This window comes from Hypanus sabinus, unplaced genomic scaffold, assembly GCF_030144855.1.
Source record: "Hypanus sabinus isolate sHypSab1 unplaced genomic scaffold, sHypSab1.hap1 scaffold_429, whole genome shotgun sequence".
NCBI classification, from domain to species: Eukaryota; Metazoa; Chordata; class Chondrichthyes; order Myliobatiformes; family Dasyatidae; genus Hypanus; species Hypanus sabinus.
Window position 1 is genome coordinate 107,670 of NW_026781306.1, and position 26,850 is coordinate 134,519.

The window sequence follows — 26,850 nt, forward strand, 5'->3', positions numbered from 1 at the left end:
GGTCACTGTTTTGAACTTTCCTATGCCCACAAGGGTGGGTTAATTATCGATTCACCATACATCGTATATGTAGTTGTCACCGCGTTTGATCCATAGGAGTGGATCTGATTTGGGGTGTCCTATGAAGACCACAGATGTGTTAACCCTTCCCTGGGTGTGGTGTGGTAATTCACTTGAAGACGATACCGCTTGTGACAAGTCACTTTCGGTGATAAATCTTATGAGGGTTTGGAATGATGACAAATAAAATCGACAGCGACTGTTGTGTGGTTTTACCACCATGGAACCTGTGGAATTCAACATAATTGCCTTCTCTCAACATTTACCCTGGATTACAAATATCTCTCTCATCACCTGAACTTTCATACTTTGCTATCTCAAGAATCCAAGCCTTGTTTCTCCAGAGCTCAATAGTTTGGGAGTTTTATTTAAACACATATATACACATAACACTGTTAACTTTTGTTTATCTTGCTTTAGTTACTATATTACAAGTAGATTCTAATACAGATAGTTTTAAGATCAAAAACAGACTCCAGGTATAGTCTATTGCTGCTGGTTCGTTTCTAAAACGTTATGATTCGTAACAAAATTGGGGCCTGCATCCAGTATATGAACAGATTTGGGGGCGTATTCATTAATTATCAATTTCATCCCTTTTCATTTATTGGTGTGTGGAAAATCAGCAGCAATGGATGCTGTTAGATGTCTGGATGCTGACCAACCTGTGAGGCATTAGAGGATGCCAGAAGGGTTGAGTTGTTGAGCCTTGCTAGAAGGGTAAAACTTGCTAAGGTGAAATTGACAATGAGGAGGGCACAGATGCAGAGGATAATAGCTGAACATTATGTATCTGAGGGTGTGTTTAAAGTGGAGGAGTTGGAGGTGTTTCCTGAAAGTAAACCTAGTGAGCTTGAGCTCCAGTACAAGTGAGAAAAATTAAACTGGAGGCTGCGGAAAGGCAGAGGCAGTTTGAGGCTAGAGAAGCAGAAAAACAGAGAAGAGGCAGAAAAATAGAGGGAGGAAACAGAAAGACAGAGGCTGTTCGAGCTGGAAAAGATAAAGAGGTTGCAGCAAAGGAGTCCAGCGTTTTTCTCTGGTGATAAATTTGAGGCCAGTTGGGAAGTTAAATTGGTCCCTACATTTGACGAGGCAGAGATTGATAAATACTTTCATCATTTTGAGAAGGTTGCTCAGAGTTTAAAGTGGCCAGAAGAGGTTTGGCTTATTCTCTTACAAAGTGTAATTAAGGGGGAGGTTCAGCAAGCCTATTCTGCTTTGACAGTTGATGAAGCAGCTGATTATGACATAGTGAAACAGGCTGTGCTCAAAGCTACGAGTTGGTCCCAGAATCATACAGGCAAAAGTTTAGAAATTTGAGGAAATCCGTGAACCAGACTTTTATGGAATTTGCTTATGAGAAGATTGTGTGTTTTGACCGCTGGTGCACATATAAAAATGTGAATGATGATTTTAACAGCTTGAAAGAGTTGGCTTTAATTGAAGAATTCAAAAGGTGCGTCCCTGATGACATAAAGACATATTTAGATGAAAAGGATGCTGCCACTTCGCAGGAGTCTGGGAAACAGTTGAAGGAGAAATATTCTGGTTACTTCTTACTATTGTAAGAAAGCTGGTCATGTGAAGGCTGACTGTTCTGTCCTGAAGATGAAAAAGGAAAAGGAGGCAGTCCCAAATGCCCGTGGTCAGTATGTTGAAGCAGCTATCAACCCACTGGGTTCTGAACATGCTGTTGAGGTTCAGTTAAGGTCTGAGAGGTCTGACCGAGTTAAGAAGGGATTAGATCATTTTATGTCAGATGGGTTTATATTAGTAAAGGAAGTGTCAACCCCGGTAACAGTGAACATTTTTTGAGTTACTGGGGCTTCTCAGTCACTTATATCAGACAGTGTTCTAAAGTTTGGTGATGATTCTAACACTGGTGAGGTAAGTCTTATTAAAGTCATTGGGGGCGACATGGTTTCCGTGCCATTGCACAAGGTAACTTTACTGTCAGGGTTCGTTTCAGGACCTGTTAAGATCAGATTATGCTCCAGTTTACTGGTGGAAGATGTTAGTTTGCTGTTAGGGAATGAACTGGCAGATGGTAAAGTTGTTCCTGCAGTGCAGTTAACAACTAACCCAACCACTGACGACCCACAGATGGATTTTAACATTTTTCCTTCCTGCACAGGAACTCGAAGTTTGGCTAAATTGTCTGCCGATGTAGACGAGCTGATAGCAGAACAGAACCAAGACCCTGAGATTGAAGCTTTAAAAGAAACAGCTCTCTCAGATGATGAGATTATCAAAGTGCCAGCAGGGTATTATTTCAAGGATGGTGTGTTAATGCGGAAGTGGAGGCCACCTGCTATACCAGCGAGTGAGGAATGGGCAATTGTTCACCAAGTTATAGTTCCTTAAGTTTATAGGGCTGAAATTTTAACTTTGGCCCACAGTATACCCTTAGGTGGCCATTTTGGAGTGAATAAAACGGTAAACAGGATTACGAAATAATTCTACTGGCCTAATCTGTGGAAAGATGTTATGAGCTTTTGCAGAACCAGTCACACTTGTCAAGTTGTGGCTAAACCTAATCAGGTCACCCCAGTGCCCCACTGTGGTCTATACCTGCTTTCGGTGAACCCTTTTCAAAATTTATAGTGGATTGTGTTGACCCATTGCCAAAGACTAAAGCTGGCCATCAGTATCTACTAACTATTATGTGTACTGCATCCGGATTCCCAGAGGAATACCTCTCAGAAATGTTAAAGCTAAAACTGTGGTGAAGGCTCTTACCAAGTTTTCTACATTTTCTGGTTTGCCTAAAGAAATCCAGTCTGATCAAGGACGTGATTTTACATCTGGATTATTCCAGCAGGTAGTTTATCAGCAGGGAGCTGAACAAATTGCAACATCTGCATACCATCCAGAATCACAAGGGGCTTTAGAAAAATTTCATTCTACCCTCAAAACAATGATTATGACATTAAAATGTTGAAAATGGAAAAGACTGGGATGAAGGAATACATTTGCTTTTGTTCGCAGTAAGAGAGTCGGTACAGAGATCACTGGGCTTTAGTCCATTTGAACTTGTATTTGTTCAGAGAGTGAGGGGACCTTTGACCTTGTTAAAGGAACAGTGGATTGATGGGGATGTACCTGTTAACTTGTTAGACTATGTTTTGAAGTTCAGAAATAAACTACATCAAGCCTGTAGTCTATTGAGACAAAACCTAATGATTTCTCAAAACAAAATGAAGTGTTGGTTTGATAAGCGGGCTTGCAAAAGAAAATACCAGGTGGGAGATAAGGTGCTTACCTTATCTCCAATGTTGACAAATCCACTTCAGGCGAAATTCAACAGACCGTATGAAATAGTCTCTCAGATTAATGATGTGAATTATGTTATTAAAACGCCCGACTGACATAAACTAACACAGTTGGTACACATAAATATGATAAAGCCTAATTTTGACAAGCAGGCACCGTCTGTGAGTGTTGTTGTCAAAACAAATGAATCTGGCAACCCTGAGAATGAAACAATCGACTCGTCTGAGACTTTTCACAAGCCAAACGTGGTCCCAGTTAGGCTAATGAACTCGGTTGTTCTGGAAAACATTGATAACAAGTTGGCTCATCTGCAGCCAAAGCAACAACAGCTGAAAGAATTAATTCTGAAGTTTAAGGATTTATTTCCCGATGTTCCCAAGCAAACCGCGGTTGCAGTACATGACGTAGATATTGGTCAAGCCAAACCGATTAAACAACACCCATATTGCATGAACGTAAAAAAATGTAAATTGGCTGAGCAAGTGTTGTAAGTGGGGAAACAGATTCGATACGTCTCAGAAGCAAGGACTTTGGACAGAAAATGATTTTATTTACAGAAGGCAAACGTGGGAAAACGGCAACAGAAGCAACACGCACAATTTACAGCAGTCGTGGGGAAAGTCGGTTCGGCAATAAAACACACACGGACAATTACTAACGAACGTGGGAAAATCGCCTGGGAACAAAGTGGACGCGCGCACACACGCAAACACACAAAGGAAAATTCTATACGATATCCGCCAGCCCTTGACCCTGTGCAGGCACAGCTCTGTGTTATTAAAGAGAGTAATCAACGCTCCCATCCTACAATGCACAGCTCACTAACAATTTCTCCAGCGCCGTTCCACGGTTCTCAGCCTGGAGTGAAGCAGGGTGGTCTCTCGGAGATGGCAAAGGGAAAGCACACGCGGCACCCTTTATAGTGCACAGGGATGGAGGGTCCAGCCCAGGTAATCTATAGAGGGGCCAAAGGCTCCGTGCCAGCAGAGTTAAGCAGATTACAAAGGCCAATTGCTCGAGGCCAAGTACAAGGCTAATTAAAGGGGCCAATGGTGAGGTGTGTATTTGGCAGGTGGTGTGCCTTGACCAGGTAGTGCGTAGGTTTGTCACGTGAAAGTCACGACCCCTCCAATACAGTCTACCCCTCGGATCCACGCCACTCGCCAAGCATTACATGTAACAGAGTGAGAAGGAAAGTGATATATCTTAATGGAAGTCTTACACTTAACTATTTCTAAGGTTAACGCTGTATGTGACTGTCCAGAACTAAAGAAAGGCAGACGTGCTCGGAATGGTTTGGCAAGCACAGCATAACATACACACAGCGATGATAACGAGAGGTAAAACGTAGAGAGAAGGCAATCACGCCGAATTCCACGGTGGTAATTAATAAATATCAGTGGTGGAAGATCCTCCGTCGAGCCGTTCCAAATCCACACACGAATTACCACCAGAGTGATCTGTCACAGGGATGCCGTCTTCAAGGGGTTCCCACATCACACACCCAGGCAAGGGGTAACTTCGAGTGGCCCCACAGGACATTCCCAGATCCACTCCTTTGGATTATGCAGAGTGACAGCCACACATCCGAAGTGCTCCGGATCGATGATCACCGCACCCTTGTGGGTTTAGCAGAGTTCCAAATCCCCAGCCTCGACAAGCTGGAACTGCTGCCTTTTCCAGGTTCGCTCCTCTCTCTCTCTCTCTCTCTCTCTCTTCTTCCGACTCCTGACCGTGACTGTCTGCGTCCTTGTTTTAAAGGTAAACAAGCTGCGAGTCGGTCAGTGAACAACATCATAGTCCTGCCTCACTGAAGCGCTCTGTTAAAGTGACAGTCCACAGTGAACGAAACCTGCGGGTCCGTAACGGTGCATTGATGGGCGAGGAGGGGTCAAACCTTGATTGGCAGGTGACGTGCCTTCCGACCGGGTAGTGGGCAGTGATGTCACGTGACAGTCACGACCCCTCCGATACACTGGGTCAGGAAATGTTCTCTCAAACCGTTCAGTCTCAGTGTACTCCCGACATAAAAACAATTAACCCTGTCTTTCCCTCCAGGCGACCAAGAACGCTCGGAGTCGGCTTTCCTCCAGCAGCTGGTTCTCACAGCGCCAGTGCCTGGATCCCAGTTCAGAGCAGATGAGGACTGAAACAGACGTAGGAATAGGAGCAGGAAGCAGGTCGGGTCAGGTGCAGGCACAGGAATAGGATCGGGGCAGAGGTAGCTGGGGCACTGGTGCCCGAAGTGGACACCCTAGGGATTCGGGTGTTAGGACAGTCCCTCCGAAAGTGCCCCACCTGACCCACGGGGCAGGAGCAGGGACTGAAACAGACGTAGGAATAGGAGCAGGAAGCAGGAGTCGGCTCAGGTGCAGGCACAGGAATAGGATCGGGGCAGAGGTAGCTGGGGCTCTGGTGCCCGAAGTGGACATCCTAAGGTTTCGGGTGTTAGGACAGTCCCTCCGAATGTGCCCCACCTTCCTGCACGTAGCCCCAGAAGCACCCGCCTGAATCACAGGGGTAGTAGCAGAGACTGGAATAGACGTAGGAACAGGGACAGGGTTAGAGACAGGGTCAAGGGCAGGAGCAGGGGCCGGCACAGGTGTAGGAGCAGGGATGGGATCAGGGGCAGAGATAGCTGAGGCACTAGTTCCCGAAGTGGACTCCCTGGGTTTTCGAGTGCTAGGACAGTCCCTCCGAAAGTGCCCCACCTCCCCGCACGCATGGTACCGTGGGCACTCAGAGTTCCAATACACCTGATAGTCTACCCCCTCGGGCCGGACAGTAAACCGGCCCTCAACGTCGTCCTCCATTTCCAGCTGCATGAACACCTGACGCCGGAAAGAGATTACGTTACGGAGGGTGCGTCTCTTAAATTTGAGTCTGATGTCAGTTATATCTGACCGCACTTGTCCCAAGCTGTCTAGTGCGGGAAGCAGGACCTCGTTGGGGATTAAACGTGTCCGTTAAGCTGCGTGGAAATGTCACCAGCTTCATGTTTAAAAGGATGTTTTCCACCGTGATCCCCCCAACTAAGATCCCGGTGTACTAACTCATCATTCTCTAGATAAAACACTACCTTCCCGAACTCATTCTCTGTGGCCAAAATACCACCTTTCCCAAACAAGTCCTCCGTAGACGCCACATATTTTTTGCAGGGCGGTTCTTAGATTCAAAATACATTGCACTCGCGTTCCCCTTTCACCGACCAAAACAAGGCGTTGTCCAAGGCTGGAGTTGCAGCCGCCTTTGTCCAACTCCCCGAAGGCCTGCAACTCCGTGGAGAACGGACCGGCATGCTGACACTACGTCCAAATCTAGAGATATACGGATGTGCCGGTTATAAAGTCCTGGAGCGAGTGGAGTAACTGGCCGGAAAAGTTTGTACTCGACAGTATCTTGCAGGCTCGGCGCCAGAAATTTCAACGCCAGGAAAGGCTCCGTTAGTCCTACAGAACTTCAGGCCGTGAGGAGTCAAGACTTCTCAACAGATGCTCCGGCTCCAACACCGAACGAGAATCACGACAATAAAAGAGGAGGGACGTTGTCCCGATGTTAATGGGAGAACAATGGCGTTTGTCTCCGTTGTTTGGAGCAAACCGGTCTCCTGGCGAATTGCCAGCAGCTGCAGCTGGGAGCCCGGCATTTAGCAGCCGTCAACGAACCCAGTCCAAACTGGCAGAAAAACTCCAAGCGAAGCTTCCACGCTAAAACAGCCGCTCACTTATATGTCCAAGAGACAATTCGAAACATCTCCAAAGTTTCTCACGAACTTATACAGCAGATTTTCCCCGATTTCTCCCAGCTAATTCAGAACAGCTCCACGCTGTGTCTGACCCTGCGAGTGTGTGTTTGGATGATGTGGACGGAGATTCACTCTGTGTCTGACCCCGGGAGTGTGTGATGGGTGATGTGGAGGGAGCCTCACTCTGTGTCTGACAGAGGAATTGTGCGATGGGACAGTCTGGAGGGAGATTTTCTCAATGTCTGACCTGCGATTGTGTTATTATACAGTGTGGAGGGAATTCTCTTGGTATCTGACCCGGGTAGTGGGTGATTTCATGGTGTGGACAGAGATTCTCAATGTCTGACGCTGGGAGTGTGTAATGGGACGAGGTGTAGGTAGGTTCACTCTGTGTCTGACACCGGTAGTGTGCGATGGGATGGTGCGGAGGGAACTTCACTGTCTCAGAACCCGGGAGTGTGTGATGGGATGGTGGAGAGGGAGATTTACTGTGTTTCTGACCCCCAGGTGTATGTAATGGGAGGATATAAAAGGAGCTTCACTCAGTGTCTGACCCTGGAGGGTTCTGATGGAACGATGTGGAGTAAACCACACTCTCTGTCTGACACAGAGATTGTGTGATGGTACGATGCGGAGGGAGCTTCACTCTGCGTCTGACACAGAGACTGTGTGATGCGACATTGCAGAGGGATCTTCACTGTTTATCTGATCCGTGGAGAGCGTGATGTGGCCCTGCGGAGGGGCATACACTCTGTGTCTGACCCTCTGCTATTTCTGACCGTTGTGGACGCAAGTCTGATAGTATACCGTATATGAGCTTCCAGTCTCTTTTGTTGATTTTGTCTGCAAAGCCAGGAGAGTGCTCATTAAGGTTGGGGTCCGGAGAGTGGGTGTATCTCGGGTGCGAGGAAGCGGTGGTCAGCCTTGATGGGGATGGGGACTGAAGAGATCCAGGGGACTGGACAATCTCAGCCTGGAACTGAGGCGCAGCTGTACCACTTCATTGTGAGTGTGTGGTTCCCTCTGTATGTGTGTGTGTGTGTGTGTGTGTGTGTTTCAATGTGTGTGTGGTTCCCTGTGGTGTGATGGGACGGTGTGGAGGGAGCTTCACTCTGTGTCTGACCCCGGGAGCGTGTGATGGGACGATGCGGTTGGAGCTTCACCCTGTGCTGAATGCCGGTATTCCATCCCGCATCCCATTCGTACTTGGGAACCCAGTGAAATCACGTCTGACATTACAGAATTACAGACATTACAGGCATTAACTGTCTGTGGGCGCCTAATCTCTGAGACGCTGCTGTACCAGTGTGAGGAGCTCAGAACCATTATTGCAGTTCACCGAATGCGGGGGGCAGCAGTAACTCCAGGTCTCCTCTAGTGAGACTCAGGAATGCAGGAAGTTACAGCGGTTTATTGATTTCATCATGACAAATGCAAATTAAGGAATGTGTGAACTGGATAGGACGCGGAATCATGTCACTGCGGCACCGCCTCTGAGATCACAGAGAGCTCGGCTGAAGCCAGGATCTGTTAGAACAGTTAGAAAGTAAACGTGTATTGCAGGAAATCGGCCAACATGTCCTCATCCAGCGAGCAGGGCTGTTCACACATTCAGATCTTCACAACTCCACTCTCAGTCCTGGTCTGGGTTCCTGCAGTGATCTCAGTTCCCTCTCTCCTGTTGGACTGAACCGATTCCAGTGCAGCCTGAAACAGATGGGAGAATAAAGATGAAATAAACTGATTACACAACAGTGTCAGTAACAGGGGACCGGGGTTAATGTTTCAACAACACTCACAGACAAATATCACCAGAAAACCCGCGGATCCGCTGATATTTCATCACATTGAACATTAACACAAACACTCACCAGATCCGCTCCAGACTCGGGAGGGTCAATATGAGGCGGCGGAGAGCGGGGACAGATCGGTCTGTCAGTGAGTTTAATCCCAGGTCCAGCTCCGTCAGTGATGGGTTTGTAATGAGAGCGGAAGCGAGATCCTCGGCGCCAGAATCCCTGAGACCGACATTGTACAGCCTGGAGATGAGAGAGAGTGAGGGAGAAGGACACAGAGAGACAGGAGATGGTACAAATCCCCAGTGTTTATCAGTAACACAATTACTGATCACATTAGTGTTCAGTGTCAGACACCCAGTGACTGTAAACACAATCTCCCACAGTCTGGTACTTACAGCAGTTTCTGTATTTTACACTCCGGGTTCCTCAGAGCCGCAGAAACCAGTTTCACTCCTGAATCTCCCAGTTTATTTTCACTCAGATCCAGCTCCGTCAGTGATGGGTTTGTTCTGAGAGCGGAGACGAGATCCTCGACACCAGAATCTGAGAGACTGATATCTCTCAGCCTGCAGATGACAGAGAGTGAGGGTGAAGTACACAGTGAGATACGAGACGGTACAAATCCCCAGTGTTTATCAGTAACACAATTACTGATAACATTAATGTTCAGTGTCAGACACCCAGTGACTGTAAATACAATCTCCCACAGTCTGGTATTTACCCCAGTTTCTGTATTTTACACTCCGGGTTCCTCAGAGCCACAGACACCAGTTTCACTCCTGTATCTCCCAGTTTATTACGATCCATGTTCAAATCCATCAGTGATCGGTTTGTTCCGAGAGCGGAGGCAAGATTCTCAGCGCCAGAAACTGTAAGATCGACATTGTCCAACCTGGAGATGAGAGAAAGTGAAGGACACTGAGAGAGGAGGTAGTACAAATTCCCAGAGTTTACCTGTATCTCAATTACTGATCACATTAATGTTCAGTGTCAGACACCCAGTGACTGTAAACACAATCTCCCACAGACTGGTACTTACCCCAGTTTCCGTATTTTACACTCCGGGTTCCTCAGAGCCGCAGAAACCAGTTTCACTCCTGAATCTCCCAGTTCATTCCCCGCAAGTCTAAACACAAACAGACAGATTGCTGAACAAATGGATGAATTGATGAGGGTCTGAGGGAATTACTCTCAATCAGGTATTTCAGGAACCACGATACCCTTCAGTAAATCACTGATCGGTGTTCCCATCACTGTCAACGTCCCTCTCTGCCCAGCTCCAGGGTATTCACCGAATATCAGTAATTTAATCTGTTGTTGTGACCCTGTAAAATACACATATTCTGTCTCATTTCTGGCAGTTAGAAAAGTGTTATTGGCCTGAGAGCATCAGAAGGGGCAGGGATGAATGATGGAAGAAAGTCCCACAGTGAGGAAAATTTATGATTGGGAGACTGTCGATGGGAATGGTGGAAGAGCCCGCACCTGAGGAAAACTCGATGGGAAGAGAGATCCCACAGGAGGAAGGAGGATGGGAAAAGTTAATCCTACAAGACGAGAGGATGCAGAAAAAGATTGCAAGGAAGAGGTGGGTTTGAACTGAGGGCCACAGTCGGGAGAGAAGATGTGCCCATGGTGTCGGGGTATCTGGTAGTGAGCACAGTCACACAGGTGGACTGATGGTGATAGTCACACACGGGGAAGGGCAGGGGAGGACAATCTCACAATGGTATTTCTTTACTTCTCACTGGGGCAGTCTGCTGACGGTCTCTTGTCCCTCACCGGGAAGGGGGTGTGAAGCTCTGACCCACCTGCTGCAGTCAGTGTCGGTCTGGGTGTCAGTAGCAGTGAGAAGGAACATTGTCAATGGACGTGTCACAGGCTGAGAAAAACACGGCCATTCCTGTGATTTATTATCATTAAACCAAAGGCCGGTGTTCTCTGAACTGACAAAGTCTCTAACAGCCCTTCACAAGGAATCACAGTAACCTCCTGTACTTGGGGAATTAGTGGCCAATCACAAGGGCATTTGTCACAATTCTTCAGAAGCTCATTTACTATAGTTTTAACCAAATCCCTTGACATTGAAAGAGCAAAATGGAACAGTTTCACAGATCAGAGTGAGAGATAAGTCGTTACCTCAAATCCTGGCACTTGTGCAGCCCGGGTCCCAGTCGCTGGCTTCCTTCACTTTGAATGAGGCAGTACTCCAGGTCGAGGTGTTTTATTGTATCACAGAGTCCGATGACATGAGACAGGACCGCGCAGTCAATCGGGGTCAGTGTCATTCCACAGAATGAAAGTGTTTCCATAGATTCCAGTGCGGCCTGAGCCAGTCCACGATTATGAAACTCAAACAGGTAGTGCAATGTGTTCAGGAGGCTCCTATTACCAGCTTTACTCTCTGTGTTTCCACTCTGGCGTTTAACCTCCTCCTTCACCCAGTCAATCACCCGGCAGGTTGTTTCATTGGGAAATGGACCCAGAAACTCCTCCAGGCCCCGAGCTGTCACTGGGTTGGAGAGACCAGCAACAAAACGGAGAAATACCTCAAATCGCCCATCCTTCACACAGTGGGCTTCAGTGAGGAGTTTCATGATATCTCTGCCATCTGGGATCAGGAATTGTGCGACTGCAGCTACAAACTCTTGGATGGTGAGGTGTGGGAATGTGTACACCACGCTCCGGGCAGAATCCTCTCTCTCCAAAAGCTCCATCAGGAACCCGGACAGGAACTGGGAAGGCTGCAGATTGTAGTTGATCAAATCTCCATCTGTAAACACAATCTTCCTCTCGGACACTCCTCTGAAGGCCAACTGACCAACTCTGAGTAACACATCACGGGGGTTCTCAATCTCACGGCCATGGTTTTTCAGGATGTTGTAAATGTAGTAGGAGTACAGTTGGGTAATGGTCTTGGGAACTCGCTGTGGGTCCCTGACTCTTTGTGTGAAAAAGGGGCCCAGTGCCAGAGCGAGGATCCAGCAGTAGGAGGGGTTGTAGCTCATGGTGTACAGGATCTCATTCTCCTCCACGTGTTTGTAAACAGCTTCCGCCACCGTCTGATCTTCAAAATGTTTGATGAAATATTCCTTCCGTTCCTCACCTGAAAATCCCAGGATTTCAGCTTCGGTACCGATCTCAGCCTTTTCCAATAAATGTAACGCAGTGGGACGGGTGGTCACCAGCATTGAACACCCTGGGAGCAGCTTGTGCTGGATTAAACTGTACAGAATGTCAGACACCTTGCACTTGTATTCAGGATCTGTGCACGTGCACCGAGTTTCCGTGTCTCTCCGACTGTCAGAAAAATTAATTTGGTCATTGAATTCATCCAAACCATCGAATATAAACAGCGATCCCTCTGGGTTCTTCCAGACCTCTCTCAGGATATTCCCAAAGTAAGGATACTGATTCAGGATCAGTTCCTTCAGGTTTATTCTGCAGTTAATGGTGTTTAAATCGCGGAATTTGAAACTGAAGACAAACTGGAACTGTTGGTATATTTTCCCTGTGGCCCAGTCATGAACAATCTTTTGTACCATTGTTGTTTTCCCGATCCCTGGGACTCCGGCCACTGCTGCTGAACTCCCAGATTTGGAGTTAGTTTGGGAAAAGCTGCTCTGGAACAACTGATCCATCTGGAGTTTCTCCAGCTCTCCGCAGAGATGTTTTTCTCTCCACTCCTCGTGGTCTCTGCCTCTTGCCAGCAGCTCATGTTCCACCATTAGCCGGTCTCGAACAGTAGAAATGACCGTGAGCTCAGCGTATCGATCAACCAGCTGGAAAACCTTCACCTTCTCCCTCATCAGGATCGTGTTCACTCTCAGTGTTTCAGTTTGTGCCCGCAGAGTCTCCTTGTGTTTCTGTTGGACATCTTCCATGGGAACAGACAGTGGACAAACTGTTAGATGCCTCAGCTCAGAACTCAGTATTTAAGCACACAAGAGTTAGCTCAGAGCTGTTGCATTGATGGATTCATCAATGGTTGTTCGTACAGTAAAGTAAATTTGATTAACAGACCTCTGACTGGACAGAGAGGCCTGTTCCAGATAAACACCAGATCATCACATTTCCACATTAACTGTGCTGTGAAGGTGAGTATTTCGCTGGTAGTTTACTGACCCCCAACTGTCCCGTACTGGACAACATCTCACTACTGCCACAGATATCATTGCTCCTAAGGAAGTATCTTTTAATCCCTTGTGTTGATGTGGCGTATGGAGATAGAGAAGAAGGTGGTGGTCATTCTGTCAAAGGAACAGGTCGGGGAAATACAGCTCACCCTCCCCTTCCACCATCACTGAATCAAAATACAAAGCAGCAGATTTGCTGATCAGAACATGAACTGTGGGTGGGTGGGTGGGGTGCGTCGGATCTCAAACTGTGTTCGAAACCTGTCGGGTGTGTGGGGTTATGCACTGTGTCCGGCCTCTGCCAGGGATGTATGGGGAGAGCACAGTGTGTCAGGACCCTGTCAGGTGTGTGGGGTCTCAGTGTGTCAGTATCCTGTCAGGGGTGTGGGGTCTCACAGTGTGTCAGTATCCTGTCAGGTGTGTGGGGTCTCAGTGTGTCAGTATCCTGTCAGGGGTGTGGGGTCTCACAGTGTGTCAGTATCCTGTCAGGGGCATATGGGGTCCCACAGTGTATCAGGACACTGTCAAGGGAGTGTGGGGTCGTAAAGGTTGTCAGCGCCCTAACCGGCATGTGTGGTGTTTCACGGTGTGTCAGGACCCTGTCAGAAATATGTGGGGTCTCGTAGTGTGTCAACCTGTTTAGGGGTGTGAGGGTCTCAGCATGTGTCAGTATCCGGTTAGGAGTGTGTGGTCTCACATCCTGTCAGGACAGTACCAGCGGTGTGTGGGGTCTCAGTGTTTCAGGACCCTGTCAGGCATGTGTGGTGTCTCACAGTTTGTCAGGATCCTGCCAGGAGTGTGGGGTCTCACGGTTTGTCAATTGATAATAGACGATAGGTGCAGGTGCAGGCAATTCAGCCTTTTGAGCCAGCACCGCCATTCAATGTGATCATGGCTGATCAGCCACAATCAGTACCCCGTTCCTGCCTTCTCCCCATATCCCTTGACTCCGCAATCTTTAACAACTCTATCTAACTGTTTCTTGAAACCATCTGGAGAATTGGTCTCCACTGCCTTCTGAAGCAGAGCATTCCATAGATCCACAACTCTCTGGGTGAAAAGTTTTTCCTGAATTCCATTCTAAATGACCTACCCCTTATTGTTAGCTGTGGCCTCTTGTTCTGGACTCCCCCAACATCAGGACCATGTTTCCTGCCTCTAGTGTGTACAATCGCTTAAAAATCTTATATATTTCAATCAGATCCCCTCGCATCCTTCTAAATTCCAGAGTATCAGGACCCTATCTGGCGTGTGTGGCATCTCATGGTGTATCACGAACCTGTCAGGGGAGTGTCGCGTCTGACAGTGTGCCAGGACCCTGTCAGGGGTGTGTGGGGTCTCACAGTGTGTCAGGATCCTGTCAGGAGTGTGTGGGGTCTCACAGTGTGTCAGGATCCTGACAAGGGTGTGTGGTGTCTCACAGTGTGTCAGGATCCTGTCAGGGATGTGTGGGGTCTCACAGTGTGTCAGGAACCTGTCAGGGGTGTGTGGTGTCTCACAGTATGTTAGGACACGGCCAGGGGTGTGTGGGGTCTCACAGTGCGTCCGGACCCTGGCAGGCATGTGTGGCTTCTCACTGTGTGTCAGGAACCTAAAATGAGTTTGTGGGGCATCACGGTGTGTCAGGTCCCTGCCAGGGGTGTGTGGGGTCTCACAGTGTGTCAGGACCCTGTCAGGTGTGTGTGGTGTCTCACAGTGTGTCAAGACATGGCCAGGGGTGTGTGGGATCTCACAGTGCATCCGGATCCTGGCAGGCGTGCGTGGCCTCGCACTGTGTGTCAGGAACCTAAAATGAGTTTGTGGGGCATCACAGTGTGTCAGGTCCCTGCCAGGGGTGTGTGGGGTCTCAGAGTGTGTCAGGACCCTGTCAGGTGTGTGGGGTCTCAGTGTGTCAGTATCCTGTCAGGGGTGTGGGGTCTCACAGTGTGTCAGTATCCTGTCAGGTGTGTGGGGTCTTAGTGTGTCAGTATCCTGTCAGGGGTGTGGGGTCTCACAGTGTGTCAGGACCCTGTCAGGGGTGTGGGGTCTCACAGTGTGTCAGGACCCTGTCAGATGTGTGGGGTCTCACAGTGTGTCAGTATCCTGTCAGGGGCATATGGGGTCCCACAGTGTATCAGGACACTGTCAAGGGAGTGTGGGGTCGTAAAGGTTGTCAGCGCCCTAACCGGCATGTGTGGTGTTTCACGGTGTGTCAGGACCCTGTCAGAAATATGTGGAGTCTCGTAGTGTGTCAACCTGTTTAGGGGTGTGAGGGTCTCAGCATGTGTCAGTATCCGGTTAGGAGTGTGTGGTCTCACATCCTGTCAGGACAGTACCAGCGGTGTGTGGGGTCTCAGTGTTTCAGGACCCTGTCAGGCATGTGTGGTGTCTCACAGTTTGTCAGGATGCTGCCAGGAGTGTGTGGGGTCTCACAGTGTGTCAGGACCCTGTCAGGTGTGTGTGGTGTCTCACAGTGTGTCAAGACATGGCCAGGGGTGTGTGGGATGTCACAGTGCATCCGGACCCTGGCAGGCGTGCGTGGCCTCGCACTGTGTGTCAGGAACCTAAAATGAGTTTGTGGGGCATCACGGTGTGTCAGGTCCCTGCCAGGGGTGTGTGGGGTCTCACAGTGTGTCAGGACCCTGTCAGGTGTGTGTGGTGTCTCACAGTGTGTCAAGACATGGCCAGGGGTGTGTGGGATCTCACAGTGCATCCGGACCCTGGCAGGGTGCGTGGCCTCGCACTGTGTGTCAGGAACCTAAAATGAGTTTGTGGGGCATCACAGAGTGTCAGGTCCCTGCCAGGGGTGTGTGGGGTCTCAGAGTGTGTCAGGACCCTGTCAGGGATGTGTGGGGTCTCACAGCGTGTCAGGACCCTGTCAGGGGTGTGTGGGGTCTCGCAGTGTGTCAGGACCCTGTCAGGGGTGTGTGGGGTCTCACAGTGTGTCAGGACCCTGTCAGGGATGTGTGAGGTCTCACAGTGTGTCAGGTCCCTGCCAGGGTTGTGTGGTGTCCCACTGTATCTCAGGACCCTGTCAGGGGTGTGTGGGGTCTCACAGTGTGTCAGGACCCTGTCGGGTTGTGTGGTGTCTCACAGTATCTCAGGACCCTGTCAGGGGTGTGTGGGGTCTCACAGTGTGTCAGGACCCTGCCAGGGGTATGTGGGTTCTCACAGTGTGACAAGACCCTGTCAGGGGTGTGTGGGGTCTCACAGTGTGTCAGGAACCTGGCAGGGATGTGTGGGGTCTCACAGTGTGTCAGGACCCTGTCAGGGGTGTGTGGCGTCTCACTGTGTGTCAGGACCCTGTCGGGTTGTGTGGTGTCTCACAGTATCTCAGGACCCTGTCAGGGGTGTGTGGGGTCTCACAGTGTGACAAGACCCTGTCAGGGATGTGTGGGGTCTCACAGTGTGACAAGACCCTGTCAGGGGTGTGTGGGGTCTCACAGTGTGACAAGAACCTGTCAGGGGTGTGTGGGGTCTCACAGTGTGTCAGGAACCTGGCAGGGATGTGTGTGGTCTCACAGTGTGTCAGGACCCTGTTAGGGATGTGTGGGGTCTCACAGTGTGTCAGGACCCTGTCAGGGGTGAGTGGGGTCTCGCAGTGTGTCAGGACCTTGTCCGGGGTGTGTGGGGTCTCACAGTGTGTCAGGACCCTGTCAGGAGTGTGTGGGGTCTCACAGTGTGTCAGGACCCTGTCAGGGATGTGTGGGGTCTCACAGTGTGTCAGGACCCTGTCAGGGGTGTGTGGGGTCTCACAGTATGTCAGGACCCTGTCAGGGGTGTGTGGGGTCTCACAGTGTGTCAGGACCCTGTCAGGAGTGTGTGGGGTCTCACAGTGTGTCAGGACCCTGTCAGGGTTGTGTGGGGTCTCACAGTATGTCAGGACCCTGTCAGTGGTGTGTGGGATCTCACAGTGTGTCAGGACCCTGTCAGGAGTGTGTGGAGTCTCACAGTGCGTTAGGACCCTGTCAGGGGTGTGTGGTGTCTCAAAGTGTTTCAGGAGCCTCTCAGAGTTGTGTGTGGTCTCATGGTGTGTCAGGACCCTGCCAGAGTTGTGTGGGGTCTCATGGTGTGTCAGGACCCTGTCAGTGGTGTGTGGGATCTCACAGTGTGTCAGGACCCTGTCAGGAGTGTGTGGAGTCTCACAGTGTGTCAGGACCCTGTCAGGAGTGTGTGGAGTCTCACAGTGTGTTAGGACACTGTCAGGGGTGTGTGGTGTCTCACTGTGTGTCAGGACCCTGTCAGGGGTGTGTGGTGTCTCAAAGTGTTTCAGGAGCCTCTCAGAGTTGTGTGTGGTCTCATGGTGTGTCAGGACCCTGCCAGAGTTGTGTGGTTTCTCAGTGTGACAGGACCCTGTCAGTAGTGTGTGTGGTGACTATTCAATGTGTTGGGCTGTCATAGGGAGCGTAGGAATACACTGATCCTGGATATATTCACTTTTGAGAATGTGACAGTGGCAGAAATGATGTTCTTCAATAATCAGGGAGTGTATCAGTTTCATATTCAGAAATGGGTTTGGGAATTTCTCTGTCGTGTCTGTTCCCTCTGCAAACAGGATGAAGGACAATGATGATCAAGCTTGTCGCGATTTTCTAAACCCGTGTTCAGGGACACTGAGGGGTTTCATTGACCGGGTCTGGACTGGAGCAATATTTACAGAGGTCCCAGAAACGTCAGTAGTTTGCAAACTTCCTGATTCGAACATCTCTGCTCCCATATTTAAATTATCATCTTTGGGATTTGTTATTGTAAATGAGAGAGACTGAACCAGGGTTCTGGCCAAGATTCCTTGTATTTCTGGTAAGAGCTGCTCTGTGGTTGAACAGACCAGTTGGGATGTTCCCTGCTTTTCTAAGTAAAGTGATGCTATTATTACTATTCTGTGACTGGAACTTCAGTGACGCCCAACTCTAAGAAAAAATCATCTGCGGGAACTGGGGGAGTTTAGAAAATGGTTCAGGATGAGTCTGTTCAGGAGGGGGCAGTGCCTGGCAAGATAAGGTTTTGACTTATTGGTGTGAAGAAATATAAGATTATTTTTCCATTCTCCAGATCGCCTCTTCTCCACTCAGACTCCGGTGGGGATCTGTAGTTGCAGGCCCCAGAGCGGTGTGACCACCTTCCTCAAACTCGCCAGCGCTCTGCCTCTTTCCTCAAAATGTCCTTTGAAAACTCTCCCTCTAGCAAACACGTTTCCCTGTGTCTCACTGTGTTCTCTGTCACAGTGTCAACATTTACCAGGTCAGATCCTGTTGGCTCATCAACTGAACCGCCCAACGCAAATTACAACCGTTGGTGGAAACAGAGGTCAAGTTTCAACTTAATGAAATTTGCTTCAGCCTCATCTGGGCCACTGCATACCGTTCCGATCGCCCCACTACCGGAGGGATGTTGTGGCTTTAGAGACGGAGCAGAAGAGGTTTACCAGGATGCTGCCTGGTTTAGAAGGCATGTGCTATCATGAGAGGCTGGATGAAATTAGGTTGTTTGCTCTGGTTCATCGGAGGCTGAGAGGAGCTCTGACACAGGTTCACAAGATTACGAGAGGCTTAGATAGAGTGGACAGAGAGAATCCGTTTCCCACGGTTGAAATGTCTATTACCAGAGGGAACATATTGAAGGTGAGAGGGTGTAGAATGAAGGGGGATGTGAAGGACAGCTTATTTTTTAAATTAGACAATCGTGGCTGCCTGGAATGCACTGCCTGGTAAGGTGGTCGAGGCAAATTATTAGAAGCTTTTAAAGGACTTTTGGACAGTCACATGGATGTAAGGAAGATGGAAGCATGTGGACATGGTGAAGGAAGGAGAGATTAGTCTTCAGGTTTGTTTGATTTATTTCTTAGCTGTTTCGGCACAATATTATTTGTGTAATGGCCTGTTCCTGTGTTATACTCTTCAGTGTTCAATGCATGTTCACTTACCTTTCAGCTCACTGAGAACCTTTAGTAAAAGTTGAGCGGGAATTGGTCGATGGGAAGGATCACAACCTGTTTAAATATCAACAAATTGAGGGAAATCATTTTCGTAGCATTTTAAAGTGTGCTGTATTAAATCCAAATTTAAATTAATCTCTGATATTATCTCACCATAAATCTGGATTTCCTTCAGTATTTTGTCCAACTTTGGGACACCAATCCTCATTTTCACAAAGGTTTCCCACATCACCCTCCGGGCGCGGGAGCCTTTCTCCATCACCAGGCTCAGGAGGAGTTTAGAACTGTCCGCCCGCTCTCCCTTATCAGCGAGATCAGAGATTTTCTGTGAAGAGTAACAGTGAACATATTGGGGACTGACAGATTCACACAGAGAATGGGAATTAAATGATGTGCTCTGTAACGGGATCACCCGGACGGGTGCTGATCCTGTCTGGACATGGACTGTACATTCTGAGTGCAGAGCACACGGAGGGACATTCACCATGAACCTGGTCCACCAGTCAATGAGATCCTGGCTGGTCTGTGACCGCTTCATTGATGTGGCTCCAAATCCATAAATATTTCCTCACCGGATTTGACGGTGTAAAACAAAATCAGAAAATAACGATCACAGATGAAGAAAGAAGTCAGGAGGGTTTTTGTATCAGCGTGAACAGTCTCTGGGAATTTGCAGAAAAGATGATGTGATTCATCTCCTCAGTCCGCCAGTGCCCAACATGACAGCGGATTTCCCGCTGGCACCTGATGCCTTTCCTTTGCCTTTTCCAGTGGAGGTTTATTCAGTGATTACACATTACAACATGGCAGTATTCCCCGATCCACACTGTTTGCAGTTACAGATTGTCACAGAATGATCTCCAGCGGGAACAGAACACACTCGAGCTCCTGTGGCATCCAGTCGTAATGCCCCGGTTCTCAGTGAATCCTGCCGTCACTCTGTACACTCTTCCCAAAATAAAGATTCCTGCCGTACTTCCATTTAAGCTCGTTAATTGCAACATCATAGAACTGTTGCCTACTCCCCTCGCTCTGAACATTGAGCCACCAGCAGGGGTATTTACAACTTTTTCAACCATCGCTTGAGATTCACATTTTTAAGAATTTCTTTATTTCTGATTTGTTTTAAGCTTTATGATCCGATGAGTGAGAGTTATGACACCCATCAGTCCTGTGACGTGTGAAAATTCAAACCCATTCTCTCTCCCACTCACCCGATGTTCCTCTCCGCTGAACTGATTCTCGGCCGTTAACGCCAGGCTCACTCCGTGCACCCCTCCTTCCATCGCCTGCTCCAGCCTGTCCCGGTAGAAGTCCATCAACCGCAGCAGCTGGGAATCGTCCCAGCTTGCCAGGAGCTCGGTGATCACTCTCAGATCTGTGAAGGAAAATGGGGAAAATTAAAGACATTATCGAACACCTAATGGACCACAAATTTATCTCTGGAGCCTAAAGACGGGGATTCTGTGCAGCACGTTGCCAAACAGAATCAGAAATAGACACACAGAAGTGTTACAATCTGGAAGGACAGATCAGAGAAGGAATTTCACAGCGAAAGACAGGGCAGTGAGTAGTCAACTGAGGAACATGGATATGACCCCATGGATTTTAAATGATTGAAAGTGGTGTCACGTGGAGTTAGGGGTGTAAATAAATATTTGATACATTGGATGTTATAAATCCAAACGTGAGTAGAGACATACACAAGCTGCTGTAAGAATTCAACAGTTCACGCAGCAACCATGGAAATGTGTATACAGTCGATGTTACGGGCCGAGATCCTTTGCAAAACGTCGACTCTTTACTCTTTCCCATAGCTGATGTCTGGCCACTGAGTTCCTCAAGCATTTTGTGTCTGATGGTTAGAATTCCCGATACTACAGATTTTCTCATCTCACAATGTGTCAGAAACCTGTCAGGTGTCTGTGGGGTTACACAGTGTGTCAGGACCCTGTCAGGTGTGTGTGGGGTCTCACAGTGAGTCAGGACCCTGTCAGGGGTGTGTGGGGTCTCACAGTGTGTCAGGATCCTGTCAGGGGGGTGTGGGGTCTCACAGTGAGTCAGGACCCTGTCAGGTGTGTGTGGGGTCTCACAGTGTGTCAGGACCCTGTCAGGGGTGTGTGGGGTCTCACACTGAGTCAGGACCCTGTCAGGGGTGTGTGGGGTCTCACAGTGAGTCAGGACCCTGTCAGGGGTGTGTGGGGTCTCACAGTGAGTCAGGACCCTGTCAGGGGTGTGTGGGATCTCACAGTGTGTCAGGACCCTGTCAGGGGTGTGTGGGGTCTCACAGTGTGTCAGGACCCAGTCAGGGGTGTGTGGGGTCTCACAGTGAGTCAGGACCCTGTCAGGGGTGTGTGGTATCTCACAGTGTGTCAGGACCTTGTCAGGGGTGTGTGGGGTCTCACAGTGTGTCAGGACCCTGTCAGTGGTGTGTGGGGTCTCACAGTGTGTCAGGATCCTGTCAGGGGTGTGTGGAGTCTCACAGTGTGTCAGGACCCTGTCAGGGGTGTGTGGGGTCTCACAGTGTGTCAGGATCCTGTCAGGGGTGTGTGGGGTCTCACTGTGTGTCAGGACCCTGTCAGGGGTGTGTGAGGTCTCACAGTGTGTCAGGACCCTGTCAGGGGTGTGTGGGGTCTCACTGTGTGTCAGGACCCTGTCAGGGGTGTGTGAGGTCTCACAGTGTGTCAGGACCCTGTCAGGGGAGTGTGGGGTCTCCATTCAATGTACTCGGTTGTGATAGGGAGCGTAGGAAAACATTGATTGTGGACATATTTACTTTAGAGAATGTGATAGTGGTAGAAATGATGTTCTTCAATAATCGGGAAGTGTTTCTGCTTCATATTCAGAAAAGGGTGTGAGAATTTCACTGCTGTGCCTGTTCCCTTGACAAACAACATGAGGAATAGTGACGAACAAGCTTGTAGTGATTTACCAAATCCATGTTGCTGGGAAAGTGTGGGGTTTCATTGAGCAGATGTGGACTGGAACAGCATTGACAGAAGTGACAGAGGCATGAGTAGTCTGTAAATTTCCTGATTCGTCTATCTCTGGTCCCGAGTTTAAATTATCATCTTTGGGATTTGTTCCTGTAAATGAGAGACCCTAAACCAAGGTTCTGGCCGAGATTCCTTATATTTCTGTTGAGAGCTTCGAATAATCAGATAGGACATGGTCTGATGCAATATTAATAAGTTTTGTGATATTTGTCTTTCCTACGCTCTCTCCTCTGTTAAATGTGCAGTTGAGTAATCCAACTCAGTCTGCGCTGAAGATGTCTTACAATCTCTTGAGCTCATGCACTGGCCCGGGCTCCATTTTCACAGACATGATGGGCTTATGGATGTAGTCAGCTTCCCATCCAGATGGTCACAATTTAACTAATTGCAATATTATTTATAGATATTTCCAGTCCTTTGCACCTTCCTTGCCGCAATCCCAGAACCCTCGGTTTCCCTGTCCTAATTCCCATCTCTCATCCTTCCACAGTGTCCATCACACAACACCGGCAGACAGGAATCTCAGCTTCTGTGGACTGAGCTGAGGAATACGTCCCCCAGTCTCACCCTCTCTAACACTGTAGCAGTGTTTGCACTAGTGAGTGCAGATGTGAACACAGCGGGTTCATCTGCTGCTCTGTGGTTGAACAGACCAGTTGGGATGTTCCCTGCTTTTCTAATTAAAGTGATGCTATTATTACTATTCTGTGACTGGAACTTCAGTGGACGCCCAACTCTGAGAAAAGATCATCTGCGGGAACTGGGGGAGTTTGGAAAATGGTTCAGGATGAGGCTGTTCAGGAAGGGGCAGTGGTTGGCAAGAGAAGGTTTTGACTTTTTGGTGTGAAGAAATATAAGATTATTTTTCCATTCTCCAGATCACCACTTCTCCACTCAGACTCCGGTGGGGATCTGTAGTTGCAGGACTCAGAGTGCTGTGACCACTTTCCTCAAACTCGCCAGCTCTCTGCCTCTTTCCTCAAAATGTCCTTTGAAAACTCTCCCTCTAGCAAACACGTTTCCCTGTGTCTCACTGTGTTCTCTGTCACAGTGTCAACATTTACCTGCTCATTTCCTTGTGGCTCAACAACTGAACCGCCCGACGCAAATTACAACCGTTGGTGGAAACAGAGGACAAGATTCGACTTGATGAACTCTGCTTCAGCCTCATCTGGGCCATTGCGTACCGTTCCGATCACCGCACTACCGGAGGGATGTTGAGGCTTTAGAGAGGGGGCAGAAGAGGTTTACCAGGATGCTGCCGGTTCAGAGGGCATGTGCTATCATGAGAGCCTGGATAAAATTGGAATGTTTTCTCTGGGTCATCAGAGATTGAGGGAGCTCTGACAACTATCCGAAATTATGAGACTTAGTTAGAGAGGGCAGAGAGAATCAGTCTCCTGGGTTTGAAATATCTGTTACTAGAGGGTGTGCAGTGAAGGTGAGCGGGGGTTGGATTAAGGGGGATGTGAGGGTAGTTTTTTTTTTAAATCAGAGAGTCGTGGATGCCTGGAACACACTGCCTGGAAAGGTGGTAGAGATAAATTTTTAGAGACTTCTAAGAGACGTTTGGACAGGCACATGGATGTAAGGAAGATGGAGGCAGATAGACACGGTGAAGGAAGGAGAGATTAGAGTTTGGGTGTGTTTGATTTATTTCTTAGCTGTTTTGGCAGAATATTATTTGCCTAATGGCCTGTTCCTGTGTTATACTCTTCAATGTTCAATGCATGGTCACTTACCTTCCAGCTCACTGAGAACCTTTAGTAAATGTTGAGCGGGAATTGGTTGATGGGAAGGATCACAACCTGTTTGAATTTAAACAAATTGAGGAAATCATTTTTGTCAAATTGTAACATGTACGGTATTCAATCCAAATTTGAATTAATCGCTGATATTATCTCACCATGTTCCTGTATTTCCTTCAGTATTTTGTCCATCTCTGGAACACCAATCCTCATTTTCACAAAGGTTTCCCACATCACCCTCCGGGCGCGGGAGCCTTTCTCCATCACCAGGCTCAGGAGGAGTTTAGAACTGTCCGCCCGCTCTCCCTTATCAGCGAGATCAGAGATTTTCTGTAAAGAGTAACGGTGAACATATTGGGGACTGACAGATTCACACAGAGAATGAGAAGTAAATGATGTGCTCTGTAACGGGATCACCCGGACGGGTGCTGATCCTGTCTGGACATGGACTGTACATTCTGAGTGCAGAGCACACAGAGGGACATTCACCGTGAACCTGGTCCACCAGTCAATGAGATCCTGGCTGGTCTGTGACCGCTTTGTTAACGTGGCTCCAAATCCATAAATAATTCCTCACCGGATTTGACCGTGTAAAACAGAAATCAGAAAATAACGATCACAGATGAAGAAAGAAGTCAGGAGGGTTTTTGTATCAGCGTGAACAGTCTCTGGGAAGTTTCAGAAAAGATGATGTGATTCATCTCCTCAGTCCGCCAGGGTCCAACATGACAGCGGATTACCGGCTGACACCTGATGCCTTTCCTTTGCCTTTTCCAATGGAGGTTTATTCAGTGATTACACATTACAACATGGCAGTATTCCCCGATCCACACTGTCTGCAGTTACGGATTGAAACACTATCATCTCCACTCAGAACAGAACACATTCAAGCTCTTGTAACACCCACAGATGATGTCCCAGTTTTCAATGTCATCCTGCCATCACGCTGCACGTTCTTCCCAAACCAAAACTTCCTGTAATATTTCAATTTAATACTGTAAGCCCACACAACTCAACTCACTCTGAACATTGAGCAGCCACCCACCATTCCGCGGGGTCTTTTCACCCCTTTCTATCACTGGTTCAGATTCACATGTCTGGGATTGTATGTAGAGCATTTATTTCCCAGTTGTTCCTTTATCTAATATAATATCTGATGAGTCAGAGTTCCGGCACCCATCAGTCCTGTGATTTGCAAAAATTCAAACTCATTCTCTCTCTCACTCACCCGATGTTCCTGTACACTGAACTGATTCTTGGCCATTAACGCCAGGCTCACTCCGTGCACCCCTCCTTCCATCGCCTGCTCCAGCCTGTCCCTGTAGAATTCCGTCAACCGCAGCAGCTGGGAATCGTTACAACTTGCCAGGAGCTTGGTGATCACTGAGGTCGGACCTGTGGGGAAAATGGGGAGCATTAAAGAAATTTCAACACCATACTGGGTGGTAACTTTCTCTCTGCAACCTAAAGATCACAACAAAACACAGTCCGGGGGAGGGGGGGAGGGGACACGTGATGACGTAGTATCAAGACGCGGGAAACCAGCTCTCCCGTAAAAAATCAGTAAATTAATGCTTACGTGAAGAAAAGTTAGTAAATACTTTCTAAAAGTTACTTATAAACTACTCCGGATTGTTTCAAACTGTGTCTCACAAACAGAAGATGAAGAAAACTACTACCGTGAAGACAACGCAAGTTGGAACAGAATCAAGGCCCGCTGCTGCCAGAGAACCGCGGCTCAGGTACATTTTACCTGCGGTGATACAGACCAGGAAACTGCGGCCACATCGACCATTTCCAAAGAAAAAGTCCAACAAGAACTGCGCAAACGTGAAGGAAGGAACATGCGCAAACGCGAACAACCTGAAATACAAATCCCAGTTACGATTGAAACCGGAAGTGAAAGTGAATCTGCGGCAGATTCAGATTCTCTGGATAAATCAGACGAAGATGGAGGTAAAAGTTTTTCTGGAAATATAGAAAAAACTTTGATGCAAATAATGCGTAAATTAGAAAAAATAAACGCATTAAAAGAAATCAGAAAAAGGTAAATATGGAGATTATGTTTGATAAAATGATAAAAAGACAGGAAAATGGAAAGAGAATTACAGACTTGGAAGCCACAACCGAAGACGTGGTTGAAAGAATGAACAAAACGGAAAATAATATCTCTGCCTGGACATCAGAAAGAAAACCATTGTTGGAAAAAGTGGATAAGCTAGAAAATTTTAGTAGACGAAACAATATTAAGATTGTTGGACTTAAAGAAGATATAGAAGGAGAAGATCCAATAGTTTTTTTTCAAAAATGGACCCCTGAAAACTTGGAAATGGAAGAAAGTCTAAATGAAATTGAAAGGACTCATAGAGCCTTAAGATCAAGACCTCAAGCTGATCAAAATCCGCAATCAAATTTGATAAAATGCTTAAGATACCAAGATAAAGGCTGCCCACTGTGCCAGAAAGAGTAAAGGGACATTGATGATAGAAGGGAAAGCAGTTCTTTTCTATCCTGATATAAGTTATAACCTTCTGAAGAGAAAAAAGGAATTTAACCCAGTGATTTTTTTTTCTTCTTAAGTATATACTTTTCTATGTCGCGGGGGAGCTGGAGGAGCTTTGGATCGATTGCTACGGGATTGACGTGTGTAATCATGGAGATTGCCATGACCCGTACAACAGATAGGGGTAATGTTGTGTTCTTTTTTACCCACAACATTTGTAGGGGGGAATTTTGTTTTTTTCTTTATATTCTATTTTTCTTCTATCTTTTTTTGCCTGGATGTTTGGTGGGGACACACATAGCAGCATGGAGAATTTTAAAAAGATTCCCCAAGGTTCCACGAAAGTTGAAAGATTAGGTATTATTATAGATTGGAGTAACCCAATTAAAAATAATGACTAATTTACTATATTTTTAATGTTTTAATGTTAATGGGCTTAATGGACCGGTGAAAAGAAAAATAATCTTAACACACATTAAAAAAATGAAAATATATATAGCTTTTTTACAAGAAGCACACTTAATAGAGAAAGGACATCAGAAATTAAAAAGAGATTGGGTTGGAAATGTTATTGCAGCTTCATTTAACTCAAAGGCGAGAGGAGTTGCAATTTTGGATAATAAAAAATTACCAATTAAAATACAAAATGTATTAATTGATTTGACGAGGAGATATG

General features: G+C 47.7%; 1 protein-coding gene across 1 annotated transcript in view; it reads right to left on the reverse strand.

The window, feature by feature from the left end:
* Positions 1-8,469: 8,469 nt before the first annotated feature.
* LOC132388854 (NACHT, LRR and PYD domains-containing protein 3-like) overlaps positions 8,470-26,850 on the reverse strand; it is a 45,820-nt gene continuing 27,439 nt past the window's right edge. Inside the window, exons 4-15 of the mRNA XM_059961273.1 lie at positions 24,900-25,066; positions 23,830-24,001; positions 23,666-23,731; positions 20,142-20,305; positions 19,081-19,252; positions 18,916-18,981; positions 11,017-12,754; positions 9,917-10,003; positions 9,599-9,769; positions 9,273-9,443; positions 8,950-9,117; positions 8,470-8,785 (exon numbers count right to left, since the gene is read on the reverse strand). Coding sequence (XP_059817256.1) covers positions 8,698-8,785; positions 8,950-9,117; positions 9,273-9,443; positions 9,599-9,769; positions 9,917-10,003; positions 11,017-12,754; positions 18,916-18,981; positions 19,081-19,252; positions 20,142-20,305; positions 23,666-23,731; positions 23,830-24,001; positions 24,900-25,066 — 3,230 coding nt within the window. The 3' untranslated portion in view covers positions 8,470-8,697. The remainder of the gene's footprint in view (positions 8,786-8,949; positions 9,118-9,272; positions 9,444-9,598; positions 9,770-9,916; positions 10,004-11,016; positions 12,755-18,915; positions 18,982-19,080; positions 19,253-20,141; positions 20,306-23,665; positions 23,732-23,829; positions 24,002-24,899; positions 25,067-26,850) is intronic.